Source organism: Ambystoma mexicanum, chromosome 11, assembly GCF_040938575.1.
Source record: "Ambystoma mexicanum isolate Mex_15411 chromosome 11, UKY_AmexF1_1, whole genome shotgun sequence".
In the NCBI taxonomy this organism is placed as follows: Eukaryota; Metazoa; Chordata; class Amphibia; order Caudata; family Ambystomatidae; genus Ambystoma; species Ambystoma mexicanum.
Window position 1 is genome coordinate 6,934,116 of NC_090934.1, and position 15,558 is coordinate 6,949,673.

Consider the following 15,558-nt stretch of genomic DNA (forward strand, 5'->3'; position numbering starts at 1 on the left):
CCAACGCCTTTCACACTGTTCTCTTTCTACAAAGTTGACGCTTGCAACCTTGATTCAAAACACAAGCTGGTTCTGTATCAGTCTCTCCGACTCACTGGCTGTGCTGTCTTTTCGGACGCCGATTTGTTTAGGAGCAGAGGACAGTACCACGGTGGCAATCGCTCCTCCCCGCCTGGGTTATCGATGCGGGAGAGCCCCGGGTACATCCAACACACTGCACATGTTTGCATAGCCTTCGTTCCTGGTCTTTGGTTTCTTATGTTCCATGGTTCACAAAAGTAACAGTCTTTAGAGTCCAAAGGTAATTCCCTCCTTGTGACCCTCTCAGGTCTCACCATCTTGCTCCTTGTATTAAATTGCCATCTTGGAACTGCTGTTTCCTCGTGTGTTTTGCATCGCTCAGAGTGTGCTAGCCTGCTCCGCCTTTTATCCGTGTGGGGAAGTATGATGGAAGTCAGGTGTGTGTAATGATCTGCAATTGCCTGACCTTGCCAGACCTTGCCTGAACATGGTGTTGGGAAATATCGGGAATACTGCTCTGGTGTTAGTCGGTTGTCGCTCACGGTGTGTTGTCTGTGGGAAAGTGTTTGTGTCGGGGAAAGGGGGATGAGGGGATTGAGCTCCCAGGTATCCTTTCCTGGTAGGATGGGAAAAAGGTGTCACAAGGAAGGGAATACCGCGTCTCACTCTTTGATTCCCCGAAGACCCCTCATCCAGGTGATCCTCCCGCACTGGTCCACCCCAGGAACTAGATCCAAAAGCGGTAGCTGTGTACTGGCCACCTGGATGACAGATCTCCGGGGACTAGTGGGTGAGATGGTATCCGGTGATTGCATCGACAACCAAAGCATCGACAGCCATACCATCTAAAAAAAATGCATCGAAAAAAAAAGCATCTAATGCATTTTTTTAAGATGGTAAAGGGTTTAGTTTGATAATTTTTTCGATCCTTTTTTTTAGATGGTATGGCATTAGATGTTTTGGCTGTCAATGGAATGATTATAAACCGGGTGAGACACCTTCAAGTTCTCACAGAACCAAGAGCTAGTCGAGATCGCTCCACAAATCTAGCCTGCACATCACCTGCATACGCTAAATGCTTGTGAATGCAGTATTTCATTAGGTTTTTATGTTCCCTAGATCTGGCCTTAATTCGCCTTTATGCCCTTTCCCAAACATACGGAGTCAAAAGTAGCTCCTGGTGGCTGTTGCTGTGAAGCTAACTGACTCTTCCAAGCTACAAGCAGGAACTAACTGGCTCCCAGCAATTTTGAACCAGGTGCATAGTGCTCAACCCAGCGTCTGTTTTATTAAACTCGCAGTGAAGGTTGGTAGGCTTATTGACATTTTGGAACATCTTTGCAGAATAGTGGTCATTTGTTTTAAAAACTTAGTGTGACCCTCCAAATTAGTTCACTTAAAAGGGAAGCTGTAACAACTAATAGCCCACTGGGGGTGACCATGAATATAAAGAATGCTGTTTGGGGCATTTGTGCACCAATGGGCCGTGTGTGTCTGTTCTAACAGTACGCCCATTCTCTCCTCCAGGTACGTCTCCTGTGTTCTTGGATGTCCATATGAAGGAAAGGTTTCCCCTGAAAAAGTGGCAGAGGTGAGTAGTCGGACCACAGAGGATTGACATCCATTTAACATGCGAGTGAGCTGCCAATCTCCACGACTTCAAGCATTTTAATATTTTAAAACTCGCTGTGAACTCTCTAAAACACTAGTTGAAGTGACTTAAAAGTTTCATGCTAGGAACACTCGCACAGAAAGACTCAGAAGTATGTTCACCATAACTCTCAAGATTGGTTAGATGGTGGTGTGAGGAAGGCATGGTATCAACAGTAGACACAGACACAATGGATGCAAGTTTTGAAAACCTTTATTTTGAAGTTTACTGGGATTGGTGACATTTCTAACTGTCCCTTACTCTAAAATGGGAGTAATCTCAGCCATAGAATAAAACAACAACCAAGTCCAAGTCAGTCTCGTCAAAATAAAGGCCTATACTAAGAAAACCTAACCTTGCGCTCCTTCTCAAATAACAAAAGTGTAAAAGGAATACAAAATGGAAACATTGTGTCTGAAAAGAAGTGTCAGAATGGCTTATGTAACAAACTCCCCCACGTTCAGCAGCACGGGGTCTCGAGAGTTTCTTGAAAGGGATAGGATGATGGCACAGTTCTATCACTCTGGCACACTCTGGCTTGCTGGTATAATTCAATAGTTCAGACTTGGGCTTCAAGCTTTTAACAGCTAATCAATTATTTAGGCGTTGTGCGCTTTAACACAAACATAGTTCTTTTCTGCACAAGCTTCCCTCCGCCGGGCTCGAGCCTGTCTTTCTCTTTGTGGGGGTTCCCTTCCCCACGTTCTGTCCTTCACGCTTAACTTTCAGTCTACCACAGTTCAGCACATGCTCCCCTCTTCTGGGCTCGAGCCTGTCTTTCTCTTGTACTGTCGAAGACTTTCGAAACTGCAACGATTTTACATAGACCTCTGCATGATACTTCAACCTACTTTTAAGCAATTTGACAATTCACAATCTTCACACCACCAATGCTCTTTGGTAAATGTAGTTGTTTTATTATCTTTCCTTGTGCCCTCTTGGCATCATTCCAAGTTCACATGCAACACCAATGCCTCTTGCTACTTGTAGTTTCATATCCTTTTAACTTTTGCCCTCTTGGCAGTATTCAAAGTTCATATATATTGCTTTTCAACCAATCAACTCTGGTTCGGGATCGCGGTTACTTTCTTGCCTTCGTTTCCCGGTTTCCATTACTCAGAACATTTCACAGAGAATTTCAAACATGTGATTCCGCTTCGCAGTTAGTTTGTATACTTTTCTCAGCATTCAATCATTGTGCTTTTCATTACGTGTTTTATTGGCACACGCGCAGCCTTCAACTTGTTATATGCCTCTTTAGCTCTTAACACAAACTGGGCTTTTGTTTGCCTTTGATAACTTCTGTCTTCAATACTTTTCCTGTAGCAGTCAAGGCTGTTACCAACACCTCCTCTGCTCTTCCCCAACTCCGTCGTTCACCCGGGAGGGTAGAGGGCCAATTGGAAGCAGCACTTTGAAGGGTTCTCTTCTCCGCTCACTCGTTTTCGGTTGTGGAAAGCTTAGGGCTTCCCGAAAGGATGGAATTCTTGCCGGACTCTTGCTCGTTCTCCGCAGCAGCCGATCAGCCCCTTGGCCTTCCAACTTCCATGGCCTGGGTTGCATCAGCCCTAAAAGAGCTGTTCCTTCTTGCATCTAGCCTCGCTCAGAGTGTGCCTGTGCGCGCCACCTTTTATGTTCACAGGGAGTGTTAACAAGTGGCAGGTGTATGTAATTCGTATTACGTGCCTGACTCTGCCTGATCTTATTAGAGGGACATAGCCATTGCATGTCAGTAGAGGTCATCCTCCTGGTCTCATTCTTCATCTTCTTTAGCTCAGTAGTGTTGTCAATGTGAAATGGGGAGGAATTATGGGAGTTGTAGTTTCCCACAAAATATGCAGGTATATGGGTTAGATGGGTTAAGGAAAAAGGGGGATACCATGTCTCATCATCGGGTGCTTCACCCCCACGCTCCGAGGACCCCAAACCCAGGTGATCCTCCCTCGCTTGTCCACCCCCAGGGTCGGGATCCAAAAGCGATGGGCTTTTCCTGGCCACCTGAGTGCGGGATCCCCGGGGGCTAGGCTGTGAAATACTCTCTGGTTTTTCACAGTGGCCTCACACATAACACGATCAGTAGCCTTCATGACTGTGGATGAAATTAGTTATTCCATTGATCTCCACTTGGCGAGTGGATTAATCAGCTCCCATTGAAATGTTGCTTCTGTTCCTTGCTGTCACACTTAGTGAACAAGTGGCCACTCTAGGCATCTGGTGCTCCAGGGGTTAAAAAATGTTTAAATTGGAAGACATGGGTCACATGACTCCCGGGCACCATGTCCAGGCCTGTGGCAAAGACAAGAACAGCATTTATGCCATTTGCAAGGAAGAAAATGAGTCCCAAGCTCAGCCTGCTTGGGATTCGCATTGTAGCGCTTTATGAAATGGTGGAACTCTCCTAGGAGACGCTGGGCTGTCTTAGAGGCCACACAGTGCACAGCATATTGGGTGCGGGAAGAGCACTGTGGGTACAAGTTACAGCTGGAAGTAATACATTGTAAGTTATTACTGTGATATGACCCTGGCGCCTTGGGGGCTGTGTTCTGAAGTATTAGCCCCCTTTGCTCCCTCTAGGTGCTATAAGTAATACATTGTAAGTTATTACTGTAATATGACCCTGGCGCCTTGGGGGCTGTGTTCTGAAGTATTAGCCCCCTTTGCTCCCTCTAGGTGCTATATCTAATGTCGGGTGTGCATTTGTGCCATTCAGGTCACTATCTACTCGAGGTTTAGGGGTTACTGTGATGAGTATTCTCTGTTGGCGTCTTGGGTCCTGACTAGGACAATTAATTTATTATTCTGCAGAGTCTGGTGATCCCTTAACCCTGTGAGATGCCACCTGGCAGCGGGACGGCTGTTATGTTTAACCCAAAGTACTTCTTTTACACAATAGGTATTCTATGTGTGATTTTTAGAATGGTGTGTATTTTTTAGTGTACCAGTGTAGTGTACCATTTGGGGGTAACGGTTGGGGTTAAACTGTACTTCATTGTCGGTCTTCCTCCTCTCGTGAGTTAAGCCGGACTGCTCTGCCACAGCTACTACCACAGAGGGATATTTCTTAAGTTAGAATGTTTCACACTTGTCATCAGATGGTGGTGACCCACCAACCAGGAACTGAAGCAACGATGAAGAAGGCAGACAGCAGGAAGACCTAGGAATCCAGCCAAGTGGATCCGTTCATCTTTAAGGGCAAAGCATAGGAAGCCAGCCTGAGGCAGTAGTGGCGGTAACCCGAGACAGCCCAACTAAAGAACGGTGGCGCGCAATGCTGTCCCACCACTGTCAAGGAGTTCCCCCCCTTCTCACCTGGGTCTGGTGTTTGCCGGTGTCTTTGATTGCTGCCTTCTTGCGAACTCTCCTGGTCTTGAACAGCGCTGCTCGAGTCTCGTCTGGTTCCAGGTTGCGTTTAGTTTTGGGAGCGCGGAGTCCAGGAATCCGGGAGTCTGGGAAAGGCTTGTAATGCTCGGAATCAGGAAGGGGGAAAAAGGGTCAGGAGCGGGTAATAGCAGAAGGCGTGGTCTATAAATAGATCACGCCGCGTTCAGCGCATGGAGCAAGCAAGGGCTTCAGCTCTGGACGGCCATGTTGGAAGTAGCACGGAATGTAAGCCCCGTTGAGACAAGGACCAGGAGGTCCAAAAGGGGCGTGATCTGAAGTTCATGACAGCATGCCTCCTCCGAAGGCCTTTCCCTCCAGGTTTGCCCAGGTGTATTAGATGAAATCTTCTGAGCAAACGAGGAGCCTTGATATTTGAAACAGGTTCACAGGTCATTTCGCTAGGTGGATATCCTTTCCACTCCACTAGGTATTGAAGATGGCCCCGCTTATACCTGGAGTCACAAATCCGGGACACCTCATATTCCAGTTGGTTGTCAACCAGTAGAGGAGGAGGTCTACTGGATTTTCGAGAGGATTGGATGTAGGGCTTCAATAGGGACGTGTGAAAAACTGGATGAATTATTTTCCAGGAGTCCGGTAGCTTGATTCGGTATGAGACGGGATTGATGATCTCCTTGATGGGAAATGGACCATAATAGCGGGGAGCCAGCTTGTGTGGTCGCAAGTGTCGGGGGAGTAGTTTTGAGGACAACCACACTCAGTCACCGACCGTATAGGAAGGACCTGGCCTTCTCTTGGTATCCGCATACCTCTTGGTCTGTAATCTGGCTTTCTCTAAGTATTCTTTAGCCTCCCAGTGAATGTTGATAAGAGTTTCGATCCAGGAGTCAACAGTAGGCACTGGTGTAGGGTAAGGAAGAACCAAGGGTAAAACCGATGGATGGAAGCCCTGACTACAATAGAAAAGGCTGGTCTGTAGCGCTGAGTGTTCGGAGTTGTAAGCGAATTCCGCAACGGATATCAGGAGAGACCAGTCATCCTGGACCTTGGTGGCGAAACATCGGAAATATTGTTCGAGGGTCTGATTTGCACGTTCTGTGGCTCTGTTGGTTTGGGGGTGGTATCCTGAAGAGAGGGCACGTTGGATTCCTAGTACCCGACAGAGGTGTTTCCAGAATTGTGAAATGTATTGGGGACCCCGGTCAGATATGATCTTGGAAGGAAGCCCATGTAGTCGGAATATATGTTCCAGAAATATTCCAGCTAGCTATGAAGAGGAGGGTAGTTTTCGTCAGTGGCGTAAAATGGGCCATATGGGTTAACAGATCTATGGTAACCATGATGGTAGTATATCCTCGGGAAGGTGGTAACTCCACTATAAAGTCTGTAGCAATGATTTCCCATGGTTTAGAGGGTAGAGTGGGCTGCAGAAGGAGACCCGCTGGTCTTTTGTTATCATGTTTATTTTGGGCACAGGTTATACAAGCCTGGATGTATTGCTGTACGTCAGACTTCATTTTAGGCCACCAGAACTGTCTCTGTATAAGACGGAGGGTGTTGGTGATACCTCGGTGCCCGGAATGGAGTGTGTCATGGCAAAGGTTTATTATTTTTTGCTTTAACTTCCGTGTAGGAATGAGTAGTGCATTGTCCTTGAATAAATAGCCTTCCTTGGCTCTTAATTTCCAGTGATTCCTTGCTAAAATGTCCTTCTATATTTCCGAGGATTGTGTTTGCGATCAGACTTCTTCCAGGAGATCAACTGCTTGGGCTACGAAGATCGTGGGAGAAAACATTTTAGGAAATGTCATCTTCAGTGGTCACGTAGTCAGGACGGCGAGGCAAGGCGTCAGCGATCAGGTTCTGTGATGCAGGGACATGAGTAATGTGGAACTGATACTGGGCAAAAAAGTAGGCCCAACGTGCCTGACGACTGTTCCTGCACTCCAGTGACTGTAGAATCTGAAGGTTTCGATGATCAGTACGGACTTGGACAGGATGTCTGGCTCCCAGAAGTAGGTGTCGCCATTCAGTGAAGGCTTGGCGAATGGCTAAGAGTTCCTTTTCCAGGACGGAGTAGTGCGTTTCACTCGGCGTTAAGGTTCTTGAAAGATAAGCAACGGGGTGTTCCAAATCGTCCTCCATTTTCTGCTTCAACACTGCTCCTATAGCGTAATTAGAGACATCTGTTTCCACTAAAAAGGGTCGACTTGTATCGGGTTGAGCCAAAATGGGAGCTTGTGTGAACTCGGTCTTTAAACACTGGAATGCAGTTTCTTGTAATGTAGACCAGACAAATGGGGTGTCCTTCTTTAGCAGAGCCACTATAGGTTGTACAATCTCGGAAAAGGTGGCTATGAACTTTCGGTAGAAATTAGCTAGTCCTAGGAAGGATTGAATTTGTTTCACAGATGTGGGAGTAGGCCAGGCGAGAATGGCCTTTACTTTTGAAGGGTCCATGCCAATCCCCTCTGGAATCCCAGATAGTGCACAGAGGTAATGTGAAACAAACATTTTTCAGGCTTGGCTAAGAGGTGATGATCCCGGAGTCTTTGTAGAACTGCCTTAATATGTCCTTCATGCTTCAGAGGATCCTTGGAAAAAATCAATATGTCGTCCAGATAGACAATGACGAAGAGAAACAACATATCGGAGAACACCCTATCCATAAAACATTGGAATACTGCTGGAGCATTGGCTAGTCCAAAGGGCATGACCAGGTACTCGTAGTGGCCAAAGGGTGTTCTAAAGGCGGTCTTCCACTTGTCTCCTTCCCGGATACGGATCAAATGGTAGGCACCTCTGAGATCCAATTTGGTGAATATTACGGCTCCTCTCACAGCTTCCAGGATATCCGAGATCGGGGGCAGTGGGTACCGATCTTTGAGGGTGCATTGATTTAAGCCTCTATAGTCGAGGCAAGGTCTGAGTTCCTTGGTATCCTTCTTGGGAACGAAGAACATCGAAGCACCCGCTGGAGATTTCGTGGGTCTTATGGTGCCGTTTTCAAGATTAGTGTCTAGGTATTCCCAAAGGGCCTTTTTCTCGGTTTCGGAAAGAATGAACATTCTGCCGAAGGGAATTCCAGCTGAAGGATCCGTATCTATGGCACAATCTTCGGGCCTGTGAGGGGGTAAGGCTTGGGCTATGGCAGTAGAAAATACATCAGCATACCCCTGATAGGCCTCTGGAACTTGTATGATATTGGAAACCATAAGTGGTGTTTCTTGATCTTTTGGTGGTTCTTTAGAAGTTATCGAGGAGGGGTCCAGGGATAGACAGTGGGACATACAGAACTCTGAGCCCAGGAATAATGATCCTGCTGTCCAATTGATATACGGATTGTGCTTTTGTAACCAGTGAATTCGCAAAACTATGGGGTAATGGGCTGACTTAATGATGTCGAATGTAATCCGCTCTTGATGATGGTTTATGGAAAGTTGGATCTCTTTAGTCTGCAGGCTTATGGGTCCTGAAGAGAGGGGTCTTCCGTCAATTGCTTCCACCGGCTGCATGGTGTTTCGTGTCTCGTACGGAATATGATGACTAACAACCCAGTCTTGATCAATGAAACTCCCCATAGCTCCGCAGTCCACCAAGGCCCGAATGGGATAGGTCTTGTCTTTGGAGGGCGACAGGAAGGCCTGTAGTATCACCAAACTGTTTTGTCCAGGAGAGTTCAAGGATGGAATTGATGTGGAGCAAACATCTCTCTCCCGAATCTCTGCTCCATTTAAGATCGGGAGCTGGTGTTTCCCAAACGCCGAGGAGGTGCCAGAGGACATTCCCTGACCAAATGTTTGTCTGAAGCACAATACATACACAAACCCGTATGGATCCTTCTCAATCTTTCTTGAGGTGATATGGGTCCACGAAAGGCTCCAATTTGCATGGGTTCAGGTTCTGGGGCTGGACTTGGGTTTGCGTCCGTTCTGGCTGTGTTCTCAAAGGACGTCTTGGGTGGGTTTCCCTTGGATTTCTTCCTTTCAGCCTTCCTTTCCTGGATGCGAAAGTCTATTTGCAAGGCCAGGTCCATTAGTGCTTGGAACGAATTTGGTCTGGCCACCCCGGCCAGTTCATCCTTGATCTCATTGTTCAGGCCTCTCCTGAACAGGGTAAAACTAGCCTCAGAGGACCAGTCTGCTTCCTTAGCCAATTGTTTAAATCCGGTCACATAAGTGAGCATATCTTGGGAGCCCTGTTGAAAGTCCAGCAAGCGTTCTTGGGCTATATAGACCTGCTCTGGACGGTCAAACATGCCTTTAAGGGCCTGTATGAACCCATCATAGTTGTCTAGGAGGGCATCGCTCGAGTTAACAAGGGGTGTTGCCCAAGTTAAGGCGTTGCCGGAAAGATGGGATATGATGAAACCTACACTAGCCCTAGGAGTCGAGAAATAATAGGGCTTGAAGGTAAAGTGGACCAGGCATGAATCCAGGAATCCGCGAAGTGTTTTTGTCGAACCATCATACTTGTCAACAATACCGCCCAACAGGGCACCCTCCTTTGTAGCAGAATCCTGGGATAAGACCAATTGTTTGAGCGCGGCATTTTCCGCCTTAAGATTTTGAACCTCGGTTGATAATTCTTGCATGCGTCGCATTAAGTCCTGCACAGCGGCTTCCATCTCGTTTTTAGGTTTGATCGGGTGGCGTCTCAAACTGTCAAGGAGTTCCCGCCTTCTCACCTGGGTCCGGTGTTTGCCGGTGTCTTCGATCGCTGCCTTCTTGCGAACGCTCCTGGTCTTGAACAGCGCTGTTCGAGTCTCGTCTGGTTCCAGGTTGCGTTTAGTTTTGGGTGCGCGGAGTCCAGGAATCCGGGAGTCTGGGAAAGGCTTGTAATGCTCGAATCGGGAAGGGGGAAAAAGGGTCAGGAGCGGGTAATAGCACTGGGACAAGGAAACAATACTGCGAGCTACGAACACACGTCTGAGGCTACTCTGCAATAGCATTGAGACGCGCGCAGCCGCGGAAGGCGTGGTCTATAAATAGATCACGCCGCATTCAGCGCATGGAGCGAGCAAGGGCATCAGCTCTGGACGGCCATGTTAGAAGTAGCACGGAATGTAAGCCCCGTTGAGACAAAGACCAGGAGGTGCAAAAGAGACGTGATCTGAAGTTCATGACAACCACTCTACTCTGGAGAACAGACCTTCCTGCTGCCAGGCTGTATGTCCCCAAGGGTAACCAGTGAAACCCTGCTCAATGCATGCAGTCCAGTCAGTGCGGTTTACTAGGAAGAGGAAGAGAAAGAGAAAGGGCGTCCAGCAGCCGAAAGAAGAAACCTGAACCAGCTTGACGGGCACAGTGACAACCCAAATCCTCCAGCAGTCCAGGATAAGAATCAGCAGCCTTAATGAATGCAGTGTCTCTCCTACAAATGCACATTCACTCATGAGCTGGTCTGTGATCTGGCAGATGGGGAGCAGGTGCAAGTGGATCTAGGTCACCAGGCCTAAGCCCCGGCCACCTGGTGCCTTCCTGCCTGCCGCTCTTGTTCACCACTTAGCAAGCCCCGCCCACCTGGTGCCTTCCTGCTTGCCGCTCTTTTTCACCACTTAGCAAGCCCCGCCCACCTGGTGCCTTCCTGCTTGCCGCTCTTTTTCACCACTTAGCAAGCCCCGCCCACCTGGTGCCTTCCTGCTTGCCGCTCTGTTTCCCTACTTAAGAAGCCCTCCAGCCTCTTTTCCTTAGCAGATGGGGAGCAGGTGCAAGTGGATCTAGGTCACCTGCCCTAAGCCCCGCCCACCTGGTGCCTTCCTGCCAGCTGCTCTTTTTCACCACTTAGCAAGCCCCACCCAGCTGCTGCCTTCCTGCTTGCCGCTATTTTTCACCACTTAGCAAGCCCCACCCACCTGCTGCCTTCCTGCTTGCCGCTTTTTTTCACCTCTTAGCAAGCCCCGCCCACCTTGTGCCTTCCTGCTTGCCGCTCTGTTTCCCTACTTAAGGAGCCCTCCAGCTTCTTTTCCTTTGCAGATGGGGAGCAGGTGCAAGTGGATCTATGTCACCTGGTCTAAGCACCACCCACCTTCTAAGCCCTGCCTTTTCCTTCCTGCTCTTAACTCTTAGATCAAGGGCGTCTCTCTCCCGGGCGTCTGCAGTGAAGGGCAGACGGAGAAAAGGGCAATTCCTGTTTGGACCTGTTCAGACCAGGAGGACCCAGGGCCCGACCCCCTGCTCAGACAGCAGCTAAGCATGCACCAACATGGGTTACCCCCTCTGTACCCCCAGGCCATCCCCACCCCCTCTGGTCCCCCTGTCATGTTCCCTTGTGCCCCCCCTTCTCGCACACAGGTGTTGCCTGTTTTGCTTGATTTTTCTACCCTGCTCCCCATCAACCTCCTCCAGCCTACTTCTGCAGGAGTCTGTCCTGATGCATTCTGGTTTCACCATCACCGTCTTGTGACCAATGCTGGATTTTACTTTTATGGACGTCATTGATTCACGGTGCGTCACCCTTTCTCAACTCTCATGCTGGACTTCCTTTGCAACTTGTACTTATGGGGCCCCTGAATCATGCTGTTCCCATCTTCATCTTGTATCCTGGCTTGCAACATTATGTGTTACTATTGACTTCTGCAATTGTATTCGCTCTCCACTCTTTTTGACTGCTTACTCTCTATTCTCTCCTCCTTTCCCTTCTCCCTTTTCCTATCTCCTCCCCTTACTTTCTTCTATGCACTTACTCTATCAGAATTGTCCCTGGACCTAATATGATAGCAAACTCATCTGTTTCCTCTGCCCTCCCATTACTGTTTTTTTCCTCCCCAAAATCCCTCCAGCACTATCTGAAATGTCGTCAGGCCTAGTACGATAGTCGCTTGTTTTGTTCCTCCCCTCCCTTTCTGCACCCCTCTCCCTCACCTTTTGTTTTTCTCCGGCTCTACAAGAAATGTCGTCAGGTCTAGTACGGTAGTCACCTGTCTGTTTCCATTTCCTTCCCACTCTCCCCCTCCCTTCCTTATCTATGTCTTAGCTCTTGCACTATCTGAAATGTCGTCAGGTCGAGTACGATCGTTAATTTCACATCCTTACTGTTCATGGCCTGTAAGAATGTAATTGTATTTTCCCTTGTTCCCTCCCTTGCCTTGAAGCGCTTTGAAACACATTGTGTATAGGCGCTAAATAAATAAACTATCATATCATATCATACCAAGTCTTATATCACACACTAGGCAGAAAGAAACACATAGGCTTTGGCTGCCAGCCAATCGCACACCAGGCAGAAATAAAAGCCTTTGGCTGCCAGCCAATCCCACATCAGACAGAAACACAAAGGCTATGGCTGTCAGCCAATCAAACAATAGGCAAATCACAGGTTTTGGCTGCCTGCTAATCACACACCAGGCAGGAACACACTGGCTTTGGCTGCCCGCCAATCATACACCGGGCAGCAACAAACAGGCTTTGGCTTCCAGCCTATCACACACCAGACAGAAACAAAAGCCTTTCGCTGCCAGCCAGTCCCACACCAGGCAGAAACACAAAGGCTTTGGCTGCAAGCCAGTTACACAACAGGCAGGAACACAAAGGCTTTGCACCCGTCGTTTCTACTCCCGCCAATTCCCAGACAAACACAAAGACGTTGGCTGCCAGCCAATCACACAACAGGCAGAAACATGCATGCTTTAGCTGCCAGCTAATTACACACCAGACAGAAACACAAAGGTGTTGTGGTTGAGGTAGGGAGCTCAATGGTTCACACACAGACCAGCTGTGGAGCCTCAGTTGTAATTCCAGGAGAATGTATTGTACATATGTACAGGTATACAGATCCAGGTACTCTTGACTATAGTACAGGTAAATAGACAAGCAGTACACCCACCGGCCATTCTCACATCACCAGCTCAGGCCCCCAACTGACACACATGGAGCATTCAGATACAACACTAGCCCAACATTCTCCTGAGCTGCCAATCATAACACGCACCAACATTCTACCAGCATTCATCAATGGACAGCAGGACATGACAAGACTGGTCATACATTAAAACAACTTGCTTTGGCTGCCAGCCAATCACACAACAGGCAGAAACACAAAGGCTTTGGCTCAAGCCAATCCCCAGGCAGAAACATAAAGACTTTGGCTGCCAGCCAATCACACAACAGGCAGAAACACAAAGGCTTAGGCTCAAGCCAATCCCCAGGCAGAAACGTAAAGACGTTGGCTGCTAGCTGGTCACACAACAGGCAAAAACACAAAGACTAACTGGTGTGAGAAACCTGAAGGTATTCTAATATCTACTCTCCCAGGATCCTTTGTTCAGGTGGCCAGGGAAGGGCGACGCTCTTTGATTCCCACCCTCTGGGTGGACAAGCGAGGGAGGATCACCTGAGTAGAGGGTCCTTTGGTTATGGAGAGACCTGATGGCAAGACATGGTATCCCCACTTTCCTGATATTGACTTACCCTCCACTCCCTTAGCCTTTGTGGGCTATTGCCAGTCTTATTCAGTCAACCTCTTTAAATTCCCCTTGAGCTCTATGAAGAAGAGGCAACCAGGAGCAATGCAGATTTCCCCATGTAAAACCCACTTTGGTACTGTGATGAAGAAGAGAGGGTTGGAAGCCTGTAGCCAGAGACATCAGGCATGTCACACTAATGGGTGTACACAAGGTCAGGCAATTAAGAATGATTTGTTTGACCTGCAGCTCATTAACATTCAGGGAACATATAAATGTTGGTGCTCAAAGAGGACGGCGAAGCCGGGGAAGCAGGTGCACGAGAAGCAGGAAAGCTGCAGGAGAGAAGCTGGAAGGAGCCTTGGTGAAGGGGTGAGAGACCGAGACACGGACAAGGTTTCCAGTAGTCCTGCCGAGAAGTACAGTGCCTAACTGGGAAGGAAGGCGGAGCGCAACCACTGCAGAAGCGGAGGCAGAGCCCAGCACTATGACCGGTGTGCTGAGAGGGAGCACCCCCTGAAGCAGAGTTGGGGGGGGGGGGGAGGGAGTCCCAATACCTCAGTGTTGTGTGAACGTTTTGTTGCATTTGAACTTGGGGAAGGGAAAGCCATAGATCTTCGTTTTGATGTGAACAGTGATACCTGCGAACCCACAAAAGGTTCCTTCAGAACTTGTCCAGTTCCTATTGAAAAGGTATTATATTGGAACTATTGAAACTGAACCAGAGGACTTTTCTAGGAACTTGAATTGTCACTCTTTGAACATTTGCTTGGGAAACTGATTTTAGTTGAGAGCATTCCCCGTTAGTTTTGTTATAGTTGTGAGTACACACATAGGTTTTGACACAGACAGACTCCTGTTTTTGACTTCTCGACATACACTTTCCTTAGGTTCCTTTAGGCAGGGAAATTCCGCCATAGCATAGGGGTAGTTGGGCGTTCTACCATCCTGATAATTTAATCAAACTTGGTTGAATTGTATCTTTGGTGTCAGTGTCATCTCTATTGATGCATTGTCTGTCTCTCACTGCCAGCTAATTACACAACAGGCAGAAACACAGTGGCTTTGTCTGCCAGCCAATCACAAACCAGGTAGAAACACAAAGGCTTTGGCTGCCAGCTAATCAGGCTGCCCCCAGAAACTGCCTAACACCAGAGAGTATGAATATTGGAGCAGTCTGGGTCATAGGACCAGTCTAAACCAGTCCAAACCACTACTGAGGGTGCAAGACTGGACTCAAAGTGAGCCCATGTTTGCACAATGGCCATTTAAGGCTTACCTCTTGGTTACCACAATCAAAGGGATGCCCCAAACAAAATGGTCAGGAGAGTACTTAAAAAATGCACTCAGGGTGGAGCCTTTCCTTGTGGGGCTAGGGAGGTGAGCCTGCAACGCAATATCCTCCCTAAAGGTAGAGGTATGAGGAACCTCACCTGTAGAGAGGGCACAAGGACTCAAGGTTCAAAGAGGAACTCCCTAACTCACTCACAACCCACCATTTACAGCTATAATACAAAGAAGTTGAGAAGAAAAAGCTACTGTTTGTTATTGTGATATAACACCAGTACGTCCCTGGGGAAAAAAACATATATTACCAATACTGAGAAGTGATTGAATGATACAGACCCCTCAGGTAGTGAAGACTGGTAATACTAAGAAGAAGAAGAGTAATCGAATGATACAGACCCCTATTAGAGACTGGTAATACTGAGAAGAAGAAGAGTGATCGAATGATACAGACCCCTCAAGTATTGGAGACTGGTAATACTGAGAAGAAGAAGAGTGATCCAATGATACAGACCCCTCAAGTATTGGAGACTGGTAATACTGAGAAGAAGAAGAGGGATCCAATGATACAGACCCCTCAAGTAGTGAAGACTGATAATACTAAGAAGAAGAAGAGTAATTAAATGATACAGACCCCTCAAGTATTAGAGACTGGTAATACTGAGAAGAAGAAGAGTGATCGAATGATACAGACCCCTCAAGTATTGGAGACTGGTAATACTGAGAAGAAGAAGAGTGATCAAATGATACAGACCCCTCAAGTAGTGAAGACTGGTAATACCAAGAAGAAGAAGAGTAATCGAATGATACAGACCCCTCCGGTATTAGAGACTGGTAATACTGAGAAGAAGAAGAG

At 47.8% G+C, this 15,558-nt stretch overlaps 1 protein-coding gene across 1 annotated transcript in view; it reads left to right on the plus strand.

The window, feature by feature from the left end:
• Positions 1-15,558, plus strand: part of HMGCL (3-hydroxy-3-methylglutaryl-CoA lyase) — a 215,342-nt gene that overhangs the window by 161,258 nt on the left and 38,526 nt on the right. Inside the window, exon 6 of the mRNA XM_069622384.1 lies at positions 1,549-1,612. Within this exon, the coding sequence (XP_069478485.1) occupies positions 1,549-1,612 (64 nt within the window). The remainder of the gene's footprint in view (positions 1-1,548; positions 1,613-15,558) is intronic.